We start from the raw sequence: 17,327 nt of genomic DNA on the forward strand, positions 1-17,327 counted from the left end.
CAGATTAGCCTCCGCCGCTCATGTGGAGGAGCGGGGAATCAAGCCCGGTTCTCCAGATCAGAGTCCGCCGCTCCAAACCACTGCTCTTAACCACCACACCACGCTGGCTCTCCCACAGTCCCACTGCCCCAAGTGGCATTTACATACACCAGAACAGAGCAGCCCATTTCTCCCTGCTTCAGTATTTTCTGTAACAAGGGACACAAAAATCGCAATTCGCGTTCTGAAATATTACTGACAGAATACCCTGGAGGGGAGGATCAGACCCAGAGGGGTCACGTTTATTTAAAATGAAGAGAATCATCTGGTAATTTAATAGTGGGGGGGTCAGGTGCTAAATAAGGGCTCTGCTAATAAATATTTATTTTGGTTAGAGGGTTACAAAGCAAAAACCCAACCATGCTGAATATGACGGGGAGGGGGGGAAGCCAGTCACCCGCCGCAGCTATCAAAATAAACTCTCCGGGCCCCCAAAGATAGATCCATTTTAACTACTGCCCGGCTCCCCTCCTCTGGGCTAGCAGGCTGAGTGTTATTAAGATGCAAATCGTGTATTTACAATGTATCACGTTATACGGGGCGGATTTCGTCTTACGGTTCACAATAAACTAAAGTGATTAAACTCTGATTCAACTCCCAAGCTCTCGGCACCGAGGCTCCGGTGAATCATTCCAGGAATAACCGGCCTGTAAAATAATACCGGCATATTTATAAAGAAACCGTTAGCTCATCTGTTGCTCGGTGTCCTGTAGGAAACCAAAACAACAATATAGGTTGTGAATGTATATATGTATAAAAACGAGTAGGCAGCTTTGACTCAACGGGGATTTATAATAAAACCTGGAGACTCAACTCAGAGTAGGTAGACTTAGCTACGAAGATACGGAGCCTTATGGTGCAGTATGTGAAAATATCAGGGGTCCTTCCTAGGACTGAGACATTTTGCTAACTTGAACCAAAAATGATTCGGGCTTCCCTGAATAACCTTTGGGCGTTTTGCCCACATTGGTTCTGAATTTCTGTTTTTCAGCCAATACTGCAGCGACAATTCAGACCACAACTGCTCGTGGCTTGGAGAAAGCGGAAGGAGAGAAAATTGGAGAAAGCGGAAGGAGAGCTGCCTCTTAATGCGAGAACTTTAGGGACACCTGCTTCTTCATGCAGGCCAAAACTAATTTATGGGACGTGGTGATGGACCACTGACATCAGAAGGTGATTAAACTCAACATAAACGCACATGAAGCTGCCTTATACTGAATCAGACCATCAGTCCATCAAGGGAGGGGCTGTGGCTCAGTGGTAGAGCCTCTGCTTGGCATGCAGAAGGTCCCAGGTTCAATCCCCAGCTTCTCCAGTTAAAGGGACCAGGCAAGTAGGTGATGTGAAAGACCTCTGCCTGAGCCCCTCCCTTCCTGGTGGGATGAAGGTATGTGGAGGCAGGAAGAAGGAAGAATGAGCTGGCTCCCACCAGCTTTTTGGCTGGCTCAAGAGGGAGAACTGGCCATCTCATACATCTTCTTCCTCCTCCTCCTATCTTCCTATGCACCAGATGACAAGCTCAAAAGCCACCTATCCTTCGCATATGCAAAGAGGGATCGATAATCTCAAATTTCTCCTCCTCTCTGCTGCTTCTGCCCCCAAATCCCGGCTCTGATATTGCTCCTCCCTGGTACAAACTAAACCTGCAGCCCTCAATTTCCGCACCGCTGGATATCCACAAGATGAACGCTTCCCATGAAACAGGATGTACTTGTCAACGTCGTGCCAGGAATCAACGTCACGCATACCATGCAGATTCCATATTAACAAAATAGAAAGACAACCTGCGCCCACGATACAGATGGGTCTATGAAAGCAGCAGCTAAGAGAAGAGAGCAAAAGCCCCTAACAAAAATATACGAAGACACAAAATTGGGATCGGTTTGAGACAAGAGGGAAAGTTCTGTAGATTAATTAATGACTTATTTTGCTATAAAAAAGGTAAAGGTCCCCTGTGCAAGCACCAGGTCATTCCTGACCCATGGGGTGATGTCACATCCCGATGTTTACTAGGCAGACTTTGTTTATGGAGTGGTTTCCCACTGCCTTCCCCAATCCTCTTCCCTTTACCCCCAGGAAGCTGGGTACTAATTTTACCGACCTCGGAAGGATGGAAGGCTGAGTCAACCTTGAGCTGGCTACCTGAAACTGACTTCCATTGGGATCGAACTCAGGTGGTGAGCAGAGCTTGGACTGCAGTACTGCAGCTTACCATTCTGAGCCATGGGGCTATAGGCATCTAGTAATATAGCCCTTGGGCAAAGCCTTAGTAGAAGACTGAGCTATGCATACTTCCTCTCCTAAATACAAGTTGGAGGTTTTACTACATGGACTCTGTGCATAGTGCTATCCTATGAGAGCTGAGACCGACTGGGACCCATGGGAGAGCTTTGTGGGGGGGGGGACAGACTGTGGAACTTCTTCCCACGAGAGTCTCAGAAACTATCAGAGGACCAGGAGAACACAGGGTAGTAATAACACGTTGTTCCCACGTCCGCCTGGATGCCAGTGTCTGCTTAAATAAGCCCAGGAGGAACCAGTTGCTGGAGGGAGCTCACTATCCTCATCGCTGTCAGCTGGCAGTGTTCTTTGTGGTGCTTGTAACCTAGCACTCCTTCTACGCTCGGGTAGGAGTGTTCTGTACCTTTGGCGCCACTGTTCCAGTGGCTGTGGAGGGCTGCTGCTGGACACAGGTGAGTCCCCTGCCCTGGGTGGTTGTAGGCATGGGGGACACTCCTCCGTCTGTGCCTGCTCAGCTTGCTGCTGTTCCTCTCTTCCACTGCCTGCTGCTTCAAGGTCCTCTTCGTCTGAGGAAGCCTCAGCAGGTTGCCCCATGACGACAATAACAGCGGGCCCTTTTAAAGCACAGTCACTCTTCCCAGTATCAAGGCAATGTGTGAACTGGCTAGGTCTGAGCCACGCGTGTCACAAGTTGGGCACAGGGCACCCCTGTTGTTAGCCACCCAAACCATAAGACTTTCGAAGTCCTTCCACGTCAGGAGGAGCCAATGGCAAGCCTTGGTGGGTGGAGTCAGGCCACAGCCTAAGAGCAGTCCACCGTCCTGGGAACGTTCCACCCAGGGCAAAGCCCACAGACAAGCCGGTCTCTGGTTCTAGCCACAGCAGCTCCCGTTAGGATATATACGTGTGTGTGTGTGGGTGCGTGTGAGATAACTTGCTCTGAGCATTTCTTCGCCTAATTCATTTTTAACAGTATGTTTTGACTGTTCAGAGGAGGAAAACCCACCCAAAAAGGCTGTGTAACAAGTGGAGGCCATTCTGTCTAAAGTGAAAGGGGGGGGAAACACACACACACACACACCTTCTTTTTTTAATTAAATCTATTTCTTCCCTCTAAATGGGATGTCACTGAAAAATCTTAATGCACCCCGCAAAAATGCTTTTTTAGAGCCGTCTATTTGCATGACAAAAGCCGTCTCGGAATTTCTCCCCCCCCTTTCTTTCTTTTTTTCTTTCTTTCCGGGGATGCTGTTACCGAAGGATAGAAGATACCTTTTTGTTCCTCCATTAACTATAAAAGCCTGAGAGCTCGCGCTAAACCCGCTATCTTTACTTACCATCCTGGATGTTCAGGGTATCTCTCATACTATCCAAGGAGGTTGGTTCGGATTCTGGCTCGCTGTCTCCTTTGGGGGCTGGCAGTTCGAGCAGGGCTAACAGAGATTTGCCGGCAGAAGAGACAGAGGCTTGAGGCTCTGGGCTCTCAGACGTGGGCACCATCAAAGGGTAGCTAATATACCCAAATCCACTGTGGAAGAAAACAGGATTGGCACTTCTTTTTTTGCATTGCTGGGTTTTAAAAATCTCAAAGCGAGAGACAGAGATCACAAAAAACACACACGCTTCGCCGAGCCAGACCACTGGTCCATCTAGACCACTGTTGTCCCCGGCAGCTAAGATGGAACACAGCGCCCCACCGCCACGCACATGTGTTATCGCTAAGCTGCAGCCCCTCTTCAAGCTCTCAGGCTGGCCTTTTTCTTTTCTTTTTTGATAACTTTTTTTTTAAATTAAAGTTTTATTAATAAAAATGGACAGTCAACAGTAAATATATACATAAACAAAAAACAAAAAGTTACATAATCACATAAGGTCACACAAAAATACTTTACAACCCTGCATCCATAGCCCCTTCTTGCTTAACCGAAACTATAAAAGGTAAAAGTAGTCCTGGGTGCAAGCACCAGGTCATTCCTGACCCATGGGGTGACGTCAAATCCCGACGTTTCCTAGGCAGACTTTGTTTACGGGGTGGTTTGCCAGTGCCTTCCCCAGTCATCTTCCCTTTACCCCCAGCAAGCTGGGTCCTCATTTTACCGACCTCGGAAGGATGGAAGGCTGAGTCAACCTCGAGTGGGCTACCTGAAACCAACTTGCGTCAGGATCGAACTCAGGCTGTGAGCAGAGCTTTTGACTGCAGTACTGCAGCCCCGTGGCGCAGAAGGGTAAGCTGCAGTACTGCAGTCCAAGCTCTGCTCATGACCTGAGTTCGATCTCGACAGAAGTCGGTTTCAGGTAGCTGGCTCGAGGTTGACTCAGCCTTCCATCCTTCCGAGGTTGGTAAAATGAGGACCCAGCTTGCTGGGGGTAAAGCATAGATGACTGGGAGAAGGCAATGGCAAACCACCCCATAAACATAGTCTGCCTAGTAAACGTCAGGATGTGACATCACCCCATGGGTCAGGAATGACCCGGTGCTTGCACAGGGGACCTTTACCTTTACTGCAGCTTACCACTCTGCGCCCCGGGGGGCTCCTAACCAAAACTACACCTTATTATAAAATTGACATTTTCATTCTTTGAATGGTTCTTGTCCATAACAGGTCTATACTATTATTATCATTATTTTTTGTGGTAAGTAGTTGGTTTCGCTAAAATATACACCTCTTTTAAAAGGCTGGCCTTTTTCAGCCCTGCTGGCAATTATCAGGAACTGGATCTGGCCCTTCCTGCATGAGCTCTGCCACTGCGCCAGGGTCCGCCCCCCAAATGGACACATGAAGCTGCCTTAGGGTCCTATCGGACCGCTGATGTGCTGTCTGTTCTGGCTGGTGACGGTTCTCCAAAGTCCAAGGAAGTAGGTCCTTCCCAGCCTTTGTACCTGAGATTCTTTGGTGATGCCAGGTGATTGAACGGGCATGAACAGCATTCGTGGAGAACATGGCTATCGATGGTGATGAGCCAAAGTGGCTAAATACAATCCTCGTTGTGCACTTCTGAACTCTAGTTCTGGGGTGGGAGTGGAGCCACAAAAAGTGAAAGCATGGTGTGGCGGTTTGGAGCGGTGGACTCTAATCTGGAGAACCGGGTTTGATTCCCCACTCTTCCACATGAGCGGAGGACGCTAATCTGGTGAACAGGGTTGGTTTCTCCACTCCTACACATGAAGCCAGCTGGGTGACCTTGGGCTAGTCACGGCTCTCTCAGAGCTATTTCAGTCCCACCTATCTCACAGGGTGTCTGTTGTGGGGAGGGGAAGGGGATTGCAAGTCAGTTTGATTCTTCCTTACGAGGTAGAGAAAGTCAGCATATAAAAACCAACTCTTCTTCTTCATGCCCTGTCTGTGGACTTCTTGGAGGCACCCACCTGGCTCAGAAACAGGATACCAAAGCAGGACACTGAATCAGGCCTAAGGTATATCTAGCCTAGTATTCTTATACTCTTGCAGTACCACCCTGCTTAAAATATGGGAAACAAGCACTCACCATAAAATGCAACATCTCTTAACTCTTTCTCTCTTTGCCTCTGGAATATGTCTATCAGATTTTGTCACCAAGGCAAGAGACCCTAACTGTACATGTGGAGGTTGATGGAATGACCCATTTCTTGGTTGTTGTTTTTTTTGAAGGGGGAGTTGTCTTGGTGACCTGCTGTATGAGGCAGCGACTTTGTCAAGCCTTATTGAATTCTACCCAGTGACAGTAGATGAAAACAAATCCCTTCTTTCATTCGGATGGCATAAACTACTTACAGGACTGGAGGGCTGTCTTTAGGCTCAGCTATTTCAAAAGCGCGTCCATATGGATGCCTTATGCTGAATCAGACTCATGCTCTATCAAGGTCACTTTTGTCTACTCTGACTGGCTGTGGCTCTCCAGGGTCTCAGGCAGAGGTCTTTCACATCACCCGCTGATCCCTTTAACTGGAGATGCAAAGGATTGAATCTGGGACCTTCTGCGTGCCAAGCAGATGCTCTACCACTAAGCGATGGCCCCATTCCAAGTTGACGGCTTGCTGTTATTCTTGGAAGGGTCTGGGAAACAGCAGAAAAAAATATGCTTCTCGGAGGCTAAACAATATAAAGGTCTGCACAGGTTAGCAAACCCTCTCAAGAGCTTGACGTTAACATGATTTACAGAATCAGGATAACAACAGTAAAACTGTCATTCCCATATTTTGAGAGAAACCAGAGACGGACCTAAGAAGATGGTCCCAAGCATGCATGAGTATCATCCCAACTGGTACCCTAGACACTAAATTGGAGGAAGAGACTGTGGCTCAGTGGGAGACCGTCTGCTTGGCATGCGGAAGGTCCCAGGTTCAATCCCTGGCATCTCCAGTTAAAGGGACTAGGCAAGTAGGTGATGTGAAAGACCTTTGCCTGAGACCTTGGAGAGCTGCCGCCGGTCTGAGCAGACAATACTGACCTTGACAGACCCATGGTCTGATTCAGTATAAGGCAGCTTCATGTGTTCATGCTATCACTGGTTCTTGCTCTGGCTATCTCTCACCTTGATCAATCCAGCCTCTTTGGTCTTCCACAGTGGAGTCCCAAAACCCTTGCCTCTATCCAGCCCTCCGTTTGCCAAAACAATTCATTTCTCCCACGTGACGCTCCTTCTTTATAAACCCAAATCCGGTTCCCTCCGGAATCCATACTTTCCAAGTCCTATGAGGAAAAGTTGAAGGAGCTGGGTATGTTTAGCCTGAAGAGGAGAAGACTGAGAGGGGATATGATAACCATGTTCAAGTACTTGAAGGGCTGTCATATAGAGGATGGTGCTGAGTTATTTTCTATTGCCCAAGAAGGTCGGACCAGAAACAACAGGTTGAAATTAAATCAGAAGAGTTTCCGTCTAGACATTAGGACGAATTTTCTAACAGTTAGAGCGGTTCCTCAGTGGAACAGGCTTCCTTGGGAGGTGGTAAGCTCTCCTTCCATGGAGGTTTTTAAGAAGAGGTTAGATGGCTATCTGTCAGCAATGCTGATTCTGTGACCTTGGGCAGATGATGAGAGGGAGGGCATCTTGGCCATCTTCTGGTCACTAGAGATGTGTGTGTGTGGGGGGAGGTAGTAGTGAATTTCCTGCATTGTGCAGAGGGTTGGACTTGATGACCCTGGTGGTCCTTTCCAACTCTATGATTGTAACATCCTTTCTTGCCCACACAGCGCATTGTGGGGGACCATTATCCGGCTACTCTCTCTCAGCCTGAGGAGAGAGGGAAGAGGGGAGAACCTTGTACACCTGCTCTGATTTCCTTGGGAAAAGGATGGGACACAAATGTAAGATGGATACATCCTAAGGGAACCCAACAGCAGCCATGATGGATAAGACCAATGAACCATCCAGGCTAATGGCCAAGCCGATACTCCCAGGAGGACTATAAGAAGGGGAGAGTGGCTCTAGTTTTTGCTTTGCAGCTCAGTCAAATGATGGTCACTGTCCCTAAACATGGATCCAACGTGGTGTAGTGGTTAAGAGTAGTGGACTCTAATCTGGAGAACAGGGTTTGATTCCCCGCTCCTCCACATGAGCGTCGGGCTCTAATCTGGTGAGCCGGGTTGGTTTCCCCACTCCTCCACATGAAGCCAGCTGGGTGACCGTGGCCTAGTCACAGTTCTCTTAGAGCTCTCTCAGCCCCATCTACCTCACAGGGGGTCTGTTGTGGGGAGGGGAAGGTGATTGTAAGCCGGTTTGATTCTGCCTTAAGTGGAAGAGTAAATCGGCATATAAAAAACAACTCTTCTTCTTCCTCTTCTTTAGAGGAAGGCTCTTTAGGCTGGAGGCAGGGTGCTAACTTTGCTGAGCAGAGTGGCAGGATTCACCTCGCTGTCTTGGATTCTTTAACTTGGAGATGACGCAGGTCGAACCCGGGACCTTCGTAATCCAAAACAGGTGCTCTACCACAGACTAGTTCCACTCCTCTAAACTGACGCTAATCTGGTGAACTGGGTTGGTTTCCCCACTCCTCCATGTGAAGCCAGCTGGGTGACTTTGGGCTAGTCACAGCTCTCTTAGAGCTCTCTCAGTCCCACCTACCTCACAGGGTGTCTGTTGTGGGGAGGGGAAGGAGTTTGTAAGCCGGTTTGATTCTCCCTTAAGTGGTAGGGAAAGTCGTCATACAAAAATCAACTCTTCTTCTTCTTCAGATGTCGAGATTGGCAGAACGTGCCCAAGAGGAAAGCCAGAGTGTACCCAGGGAGCGCTTTGAGCCATTCAGTGTGCTCCTTCTTCTTACAGGAGAGGGAAATGAAGTCCTCGTGTTACTTACAAGGGGCTTTTTATCGGCTTCCTCCCCAGTAGTTCCATTATCTTGTACAGGCTGGTCTTGGAACTTGCTAAAACCACCCCGTCTCTGATTCCAGCGCAGAGCTCCAGCAGTCGACCGCTCTCACCTGTCAAAAACAGGCAGAGGAAATGGTTCTTGTGTCGTTCTGCTCTACGGCACCCCAGCAGAAGCGCCGCCAGCCAAGCATCCCCCAAACGGCCCTCCCACCGCTCAGTGGAGACCCAGGAACGAATAGTCCAGATCATCCAAACAGTCAGCCCGAGCTCCCGAAATACTATAGAGCCTGGCTCTGCAAATGCTAAAGAATTAGGTTCTGCAGTCCTGAGGTGGAAGAACGACTGTACCAATGCAGGGTATTCCGTAAGTAAAAAACAAAACCCAAGAACACTGTGCCTTGCAAGTAGAAAACTTGCATTCCAAGGGTTGTGTCCCTGATGGGCTAATTTTCTAATTGCGAACAGTGTTGTTGTTTTTTAAATGTGGTAGGATATTCCAAACTGGTATTCTGCTACATACCTGGACCTGGATGGCCCAGGCTAGCCCGATCTTGTCAGATCTCAGAGGCTAAACAGGGTGAGCCCTGGTTAGTACTTGGATGGGAAGCCACCAAGGAAGTTTAGGGTTGGTACACAGAGAGAGGCAATGGAAACCTCTGTTAGTCTCATGCCTTGAAAACCCTATGGGGTTGCCATAAGTTGGCTGCGACCTGATGGCACTTTCCACTCCCGCTCTGCTATGTGCCAAATATTCCCAGGCCCTGGGACAGTTAAGAACATAAGAAAAGCTCTGCTGGATCAGACCAAGGCCCATCAGGTCCAGCAGTCTGTTCACACAGTGGCCAACCAAGTGCCTCTAGGAAGCCCACAATCAAGACGACTGCAGCAGCATTATCCTGCCTGTGTTCCACAGCACCCAAGATAATAGGCATGCTCCTCTGATCCTGGAGAGAACAGGTATGTGTCATGACCAGTATTCATTTTAACTAGTAGCCATGAATACCCCTTTCCTCCATGAACATGTCCACTCCCTTCTTCAAGCCTTCCAAGGTGGCAGCCATCACCACATCCTGGGGCAGGGAGTTCCACAATTTAACTCTGTGTTGTGTGAAGAAATACTTCCTTTCGTCAGTTTTGAATCTCTCCCCCTCCAGCTTCAGCAGATGACCCTGCGTTCTGGTATTATGAGAGAGGGAGACAAGCTTCTCCCTGTCCACTCTCTCCAAACCATAATTTTGGAAGTCAAGTCACAGGGATCAAACAGGAAGGGTACAAGAGCATCACCGGCCAAACCACGCACAGAAGCAGCATTTCCCTGGCAGTGAATCATATCAAAACCTTATCGTTCAGATGTAAAGAGTAAATGTGTGTGGTGGTGGTGGTGGGTGGGGGGTTTGTCCTTGAATGTTTCAGTTCATATTGGGAAGCCAAGACTAAAAGCGAACTTCGTCTTTCGGAGGGTGCCTTGTAAGTGAATACTCGCCCTGGATTTGCAGCTTTGAAAAATAAGCGAGCGCAACACCCCGCAAAACAACACCGCTGTCATTTCTGGAAAACATACTTAGCCACATTCATTTAATCACAATGTGTTGCAGGTAGCCTTGGCTTCTATAGCCGTAATTTGAAGCGGAAGGTTATGTAGCCCGAACGACTCCCGGTTGTCAACAGAAAGCCCTTCTCGCTCTTTCTCTCTGCCTCTCTGTCCTTTTATTGAAAAGTTTTTGTTTTCATAACGGTATGTAAGAACCGGGGAGAACATGCATGGAGCGGAGGGGTGAGCGGTGATGCTTGTAACTACGTGGGATGCGAGGAAGGCAGGTTACTTGGGACTAAAAAACAAATGCGAAGCATGGTCGGGGAAGCCAAAGGGTAGAAGCAGATGAAATACCAAAAGGATTTCTAACAATGGGAGAAACCTTTGCTCCGAGAAGACGCGGCTACGTTGTGTGTGCAAAGTGCCGTCAAGTGGCAGCTGATTTATGGCGACCCTGTACCGTTTTCAAGGCAAGAGACAGAGCAGAGGTGGTTCGCTATTGCCTGCCTCCACGCGGTGGCCACAGACTTGCTCGGCGGTCTCTCTTCTTAGCACTAGCCATGCTTTCAAGATCTGACCAGAATGGGCTAACCTAAAGAGAGACCCCCAAGTCCACGCCACTTCTGATAAAGAAATTTATCTGCAAAGCCCTCCGTTCTGGTCTGGAAGCTGGAGGAGCTGGTTGTTACTGTCTAAGAAAACAAACTGATCCCCCCTCCCCACAAAAAACTTCTTTGACCTGCAGTTGGTCTGTCCAGGATTTGTCTGTGTTCAGCTAAAATAATTAAGATGGCTCTAATTAAGAAGAAGAGTCGTTTTTTAAATGCCGACTTCCTTTACCACTTAAGGAAGAATCAAACCGGCTTACAGTTACCTTCCCTTTCCCCTTCCCACAACAGACACCCTGTGAGGTAGGTGGGGCTGAGAGAGCTGCAACTAGCCCAAAGTCACCCAGCTGGTTTCACGTGGAGGAGTGGGGAAACCAATCCAGTTCACCAGATTAGCTTCCGCCACTCATGTGGAGGAGTGGGGAATCGAACCCGGTTCTCCAGATCAGAGCCCACTGCTCCCAACCACTGCTCTTAACCATTACACCACGCTGGCTGTCAGATAGGCTGTGTAGCCAGGCTTTGTAAGGATGCCAAGGATTATTACAGTAATATTAGTAACGTCAAGGGAAGGTACGAGTTTTCTCTGATGTGGCCGTAAATTGGTCAACAGCTGTTCCAAATGGTCGCCAAGTCGCGACGTGCTCCAAGTGCCACCAAGTGGCAGATGTTCTGAACAGCCACTGAGGCCTTCTTTTCGGAATTAAGTTAATTCCTAATTTATAAACACAGGAAACCAGAGTCCTTTACTTAGCCTAAAATAGGGGTGAGGAACTGGCAGCTGGCAAGCTCCATCTAGCCGCCAACCCCCCCAGCCATGACCTAGAAATATTTATCATCCTTCCGGGGAGGGGTGTGGAGAGCCACCGGGCAGCCTGGGTGGGCCGAATTACCTCAGAGTCTAGCAACTGTCCGGGAAATACGGCTGGCCACACAGGGCAACTCTATATAGATCTGTGAGCTCCTGGTTCTAGTCTTAGCAGCTCCTGGTCAGCTAAACCATCGTGGAGGAAATGTATTTCAGCCAAAGGGCTAAGGACTCCACCTAGGAATTCTCAGGCCCCTCCTGAAGCTACAGCCCTCAAGGTTTCTCAGGAGGGGAGGGGGAATCATAGCGAATGAAGCAGATTTAACTGGGTTAAATCTGTGGCGTAGTTATGCCCTTCAAGACATTCCGGCAGGCCCACAAAGTTTTCTAGCTTACGTACTTGTATCTTTTACGTGCCTCAGAGGGCCTTCTCGGGAGGTTTGCAGCTGACGAAAGAACAGCTAACGGGCCAACTTTTGAATCCCGCAAAAGATTGAGAATGGAACTTGACACATTTAAGATCGGTTGTGTCCCTGACCTGGTTGGCCCAGGCTAGCCCAACCTCGTTAGATCTCAGAAGCTAAGCAGGGTTGGCCCTGGTTAGCGCTTGGATGGAAGACCACCAATGAAGTCCAGGGTTGCTATGCAAAGTAGGGTTGCCAGGTCCCTCTTCGCCACCGGTGGGAGGTTTTGGGGGCAAGCCTGAGGAGGGCGGGGTTTGGAGAAGGGAGGGACCTCAATGCCATAGAGTCCAATTGCCAAAGCAGCCATTTTCTCCAGGTGAACTGATCTCTATCTGTTGGAGATCAGTTGTAATAGCAGGAGATCGCCAGCCACCACCTGGAGGTTGGCAACCCTAACACAGCGGCAGGCAATGGCAAAGTACGTCTATTCTAACAGTCAGAGTGGTTCCTCAGTGGAACAGGCTTCCTTGGGAGGTGGTGAGCTCTCCTTCCCTGGAGGTTTTTAAGCAGAGGCTAGATGGCCATCTGTCAGCAATGCTGATACTATGACCTAAACAGATGATGAGAGGGAGGGCATCTTGGGCATCTTCTGGGCATGGAGTAGGGGTCACTTGGGGTGTGTGTGGGGGGGAGGTAGCTGTGAATTTCCTGCATTGTGTAGGGGGTTGGAATAGATGACCATGGTGGTCCCTTCCAATTCTATGATTCTAACTCTTGCCTTGAAAACTCTACAAGGGTCACCATGTCGGCTGTGACCTGATGGCACTTTCCACCACCAATATATGTTGCCCCATGAAGAAAAAACAAAAAGATGAATGTTGTGCCCTTGTTTTAGGGGTGGGAGCTTTTTCCTGCTCATCTTTGCGAGGATTCTTCTACACAGCGCCACAGAGACCTGCAAAGGTTCTTACATTCAATAACCTCTCCTTCTTCGTCCTGAAGCTGCACATGAAACGTGTGAGCAGATCCCGGTACAGTGTCGATGACTTCCGGTCCCAAAATCACCATCTTCTTGGGTTGCACTGAAAACAGGCAACATTTCTCAATTTAACTCCCGGGTAAAAAACAAAACAAAAAGAAAGCTGGGACTCAGAGGAAACAAGAGAGGCGAATTTACATGAAGAAACAAAACGCCCTGGACCGAAGATGGCTGAAAGCCCAAGACAAAGCCAGCTCCAGATCTGAGTGGGTTCCTGGGCGAGAGATCTGCTGTGGGCCCTCCGCCAGCCAGTGGATTCCCCTCTCCTCCCACTAAATGTCACATCACTACCACAAATGGGGAGGGAGTGATGAGGGTGGTTTAGGATCTGCCCAGATTTTAATTGACGACATTACGTGACTAGGGTGGCCAACCTCCAGGTGGTGGCTGGAGGCCTCCCGCTATCACAACTAATCTCCAGGCAACAGAGATCAGTTCACCCCGAGAAAATGGCCACTTTGGTGGGGGGCCTGAGGAGGGCAGGGTTGGGAAAGGAGGGACCTCAGTGGGGTATAATGCCATAGAGTCCCCCTTGCAGAGGTCCCTCCCCTCCCCAAACCCTGCCCTCTACCCCCTCAAATCTCCAGGTATTTCCCAACCTGGAGGTGGCAACCCTGTATGACCCATGCACGTCTTTTTCTCCCTGCCGCGGCTAAAAGCAGTCAGAGGTGTATCTTTTGGATGGAGGGAAACAATGTGAGAGAAGACGTATGGTGCAATCCTAAGCATCACTGGCTTCAACAGACACAGGGGAGGGGCCGTGGCTCTGTGGCAGAGCCTCTGCTTGGCATGCAGAAGGTCCCAGGTTCAATCCCCGGCTATCTCCAGTTAAAGGGACCATGCAAGTAGGTGATGTAAAAGACCTCTGCCTGAGACCCTGGAGAACCGCTGCCAGTCTGAACAGACAATACTGACTTTGATGGACCAAGAGCCTGATTCTATACTTTGCTGACGTCCCTCCCCTCCTCAAACCCCGCCCTCCCCAGGCTCCACCCCCTGACCTCCAAGAATTCCCCAACCCAGAGTCGACAACACTAACATCACACCAGAGATAATGCATATAATAGCTAAAAATAACATTTAGAAATACACATAGTGGTGTGCTCTCTCTCAAAAAAAATCTCCGGTGGCGCGCAGGTATGCTCTGATCAGATCTGCTCACAAGTCACTCTGTTTGCACATCTACATTTTTTTGCCTTACATTGAGAGCCAGCATGGTATGGTGGTTAAGAGAGGTGGTTTGGAGCACTGGAATCTGATCTGGAGGACCGGGTTTGATTCCCCACTCCTCCACAGGAGCGGTGGAGGCTAATCTGGTGAACCGGGTTTGTTCCCCCACTCCTCCACATGAAGCCAGTTGGGTGACCTTGGGCTACTCACAGCTCTCTTAGAGCTCTCTCAGCCCCATCTACCTCACAGGGTGTCTGTTGTGGGGAGGGGGGGAAGGTAAGGTGATTGTAAGCCAGTTTGATTCTGCCTTAGAGAGCTCTAAGAGAGCTGTGACTAGCCCAAGGTCACCCAGCTGGCTTCATGTTTGGGAGTAGGGAAACCAGCCCGGTTCACCAGATTAGCATCCCTCATTCATGTGGAAGAGTGGGGAATCAAACCCGGTTCTCCAGATTAGAGTCCACAGCTCCAATCCATCGCTCTTAACCACTACACCACACTGGCTCTCAAAGTAAGCAGCTCAGCCACTTAAGCTGGAGGAAGGGCCCTCAGACTTTGCTGAGCGGAGCAGCTGGATCTGCCCTGGTGCCAGGAAAGACCTTTCTCTCCCTAAGGTCTTGGAGAATTGCCGCCAGTCAAAGTAAACAGCATCCACCTAGATAGACCAGTGGTCTTACATCAGGTGTCTGTTTGATTCTTCCTTAAATGGTGGAGAAAGTCGGCATATAAACCAACTCTTCTTCTTCTTTCTCTTCCTCCTCCTCCTCCTCCGATGGACCTTTCGGAGGCTCAGCCAGTCCAGCTGACAAACCGGTGGAAGCTTTCCCATGCAAAATACACAAATAAGGGGGGGGGGAGAACCACATTCCTCCAAAATAGCAACTGTGTGCGGGTGGTGGTACGGTCCCTCCTTTCGCTGCGTTAACGGATTTCCACTCGCGCCCTGGCCCTAGACAGTCTGCTAGCGCCTGCACTGTTATGATTGACATGTCCCAGCCATAGAGGATGCCAACGCTGTGGTCCGAGCGTATTAATCAACAGAGTGAAAGGCAGGGGTATTGTGCCAAAGCCTCATTACTAACCTGGTGGCATAATCAAAGTACGTACCAACCGGGTAGCCATTCAGCCACTGCCCGTCATAGATGACACCGGAACAATGGATTATGGAGCCCTGTCCGTTGAACGTGTCATTTCTCCACTGTCCCTTCAAACGGAAGGAGAAGGGGGCAGGGGGAGGAAGGGGGGGGAAAGAAAGAAGATATGCATTGGTTTCAAATTTAGACGGCGACGCGGGAGACTATAGAAGGGAGGGTTTAATCCGGCCGCTTGTAATAGCAGAGCAGGTGGCCCTAAGGGGGACTCTTTAGAAATACCCTTCCAAAATTGGCGTGAAAAAAAAATGTTGACCGGGAGCGGAGAGACGGGGTGTTGGTGGCGGGAAGCAAACAACAGCCCAGGATTATGTAGCCGCTCTGGTATGACCTCTAAATAGAAGGAGTGGGGAGCTGGGAAAACCAAAGCATGCTGACTTGGGGGCAGGGGGGTTGCTACAGCAGGCTGCCCATCAAGGAACCACACGGCATTATGGTGAGGATGCAATGGGCTACCCTTAAAAGGAGAAAGATACCGTGTTCTGTCCCCACCTATGTTTTGCAAAGCTTAGGAAAATGTGGAACTGGGGAAAGCGCGATCCCTCCCATCCTTGAGCAGGTTTGAATTTTGCCGACGGATCTGGGCGTTGAACGAAAGGCTCCTGGCGGGCATCACATGTTCCTTGAAGCAGAATGCACGCTCAGCATCCACAGCAGCCTCACACCACATAGCAGCACCTGGCCGTTGAGCTCAGTATTGCCTGCTTTGACTGGCAGCAGCAGCTTTCCAAGCATTTAGGCAGAGAATGGGTTGCCCCCCCCCCAACACCTGCTCTTTAAGATCCTTTAACCAGGGACTTCTTGCAGGCAAAGCTTGGGTTCTACCCATGAGCCCGCCCCTTCCCTTAAGAACTCTGACCTCCAGCCTTATCTAAGACCATGGGTCTATCTAGGCGGATGCAGTTTACTTTGACTGGTGGCAATTCTCCAAGACCTTAGGGAGAGAAAGGTCTTTCCTGACTCTGGGATGGATCCAGCTGCTCCACTCAGCAAAGTTTGAAGCCTTCCTCCAGTCTGAGGGACCTTCCTCCAACTTAAGTGGCTGAGCTGCTTACTTTGAGAGCCAGCGTGGTATAGTGGTTAAGTGCAGTGGTTCGCAGGGATGGACTCTGACCTGGAGGACCAGGTTTGATTCCCCACTCCTCCATATGAGCAGCAGACTCTAATCTGAAGAGCCGGGTTGGTTTCCCCACTCCTCCACATGAGTGGCGGAGGCTAATCTGGTGAACCGGGTTGGTTTCCCCACTCCTACACATGAAGCCAGCTGGGTGACCTTCGGCTAGTCACAGTTCTCTTAGAGCTCTCTCAGCCCCAAACCTGGTTCTGCATATCAGAGTCCACCGCTCCAAACCACCGCTCTTAACCACTACACCATGCTGGCTCTTAATGGCTAACAAGACTTCCAGGATATAAGCTTTCGAAAGTCAAAGCTCAGGAACTTCAACTCTTGAAAACATATACCCTGGAAACTTGGTTGGTCTTTTAAGGTGCTACTGCTTGGATCTTGTTCTTCTACTTCTTCTAGGGGAGGGGCCATGGCTCAGTGGCAGAGCATCTGCTTGGCATGCAGAAGGTCCCAGGTACAATCCCCGGCATCTCCAGTTAAAGGGACTAGGCAAGTAGGTGATGTGAATGACCCCTGCCTGAGACCCTGGAGAGCCGATCTGAGTAGACTGACTTTGATGGACCAAGGGTCTGATTCAGTATGAGGCAGCTTCATTTGTTCATGTGTTACTTCAGACCGACACACCAACCCATCTGAAACTATCCCTGAAAGGATGGCTTTGGAGGGAGGCCAATATTTTCTTAACGTGCATGGGCACAAAGCTGGAGAGCCCATTCATGGCTCAGTGGGCATGCGCAGGCAGGGATGTTCTCCATGCCAAGCGTGGGCTCTGCCAGGATGCTGGGGGTCCTCCCCGAACCTCTGAAGTCCCCTCAGACCCTGTCGGATCATCGGTCCAACTACCTCAGTGTTGTCCTTGGCTTGCAGCGGATCAATTTGGGGAGGGGGGCAGAGAGAAATTTAACAGGGTCTGATTCAAGGT

General features: G+C 49.7%; 1 protein-coding gene across 1 annotated transcript in view; it reads right to left on the bottom strand.

Annotated features, from left to right (window-relative positions):
- The window catches only part of MORN1 (MORN repeat containing 1), a 93,341-nt gene that overhangs the window by 51,478 nt on the left and 24,536 nt on the right, over positions 1-17,327 (bottom strand). Inside the window, exons 7-10 of the mRNA XM_056865408.1 lie at positions 15,236-15,332; positions 12,894-13,004; positions 8,555-8,678; positions 3,618-3,808 (exon numbers count right to left, since the gene is read on the bottom strand). Of these exons, the coding sequence (XP_056721386.1) occupies positions 3,618-3,808; positions 8,555-8,678; positions 12,894-13,004; positions 15,236-15,332 (523 nt within the window). The remainder of the gene's footprint in view (positions 1-3,617; positions 3,809-8,554; positions 8,679-12,893; positions 13,005-15,235; positions 15,333-17,327) is intronic.

The sequence above is a fragment of the Euleptes europaea genome, chromosome 19 (genome assembly GCF_029931775.1).
Source record: "Euleptes europaea isolate rEulEur1 chromosome 19, rEulEur1.hap1, whole genome shotgun sequence".
Taxonomy (NCBI): Eukaryota; Metazoa; Chordata; class Lepidosauria; order Squamata; family Sphaerodactylidae; genus Euleptes; species Euleptes europaea.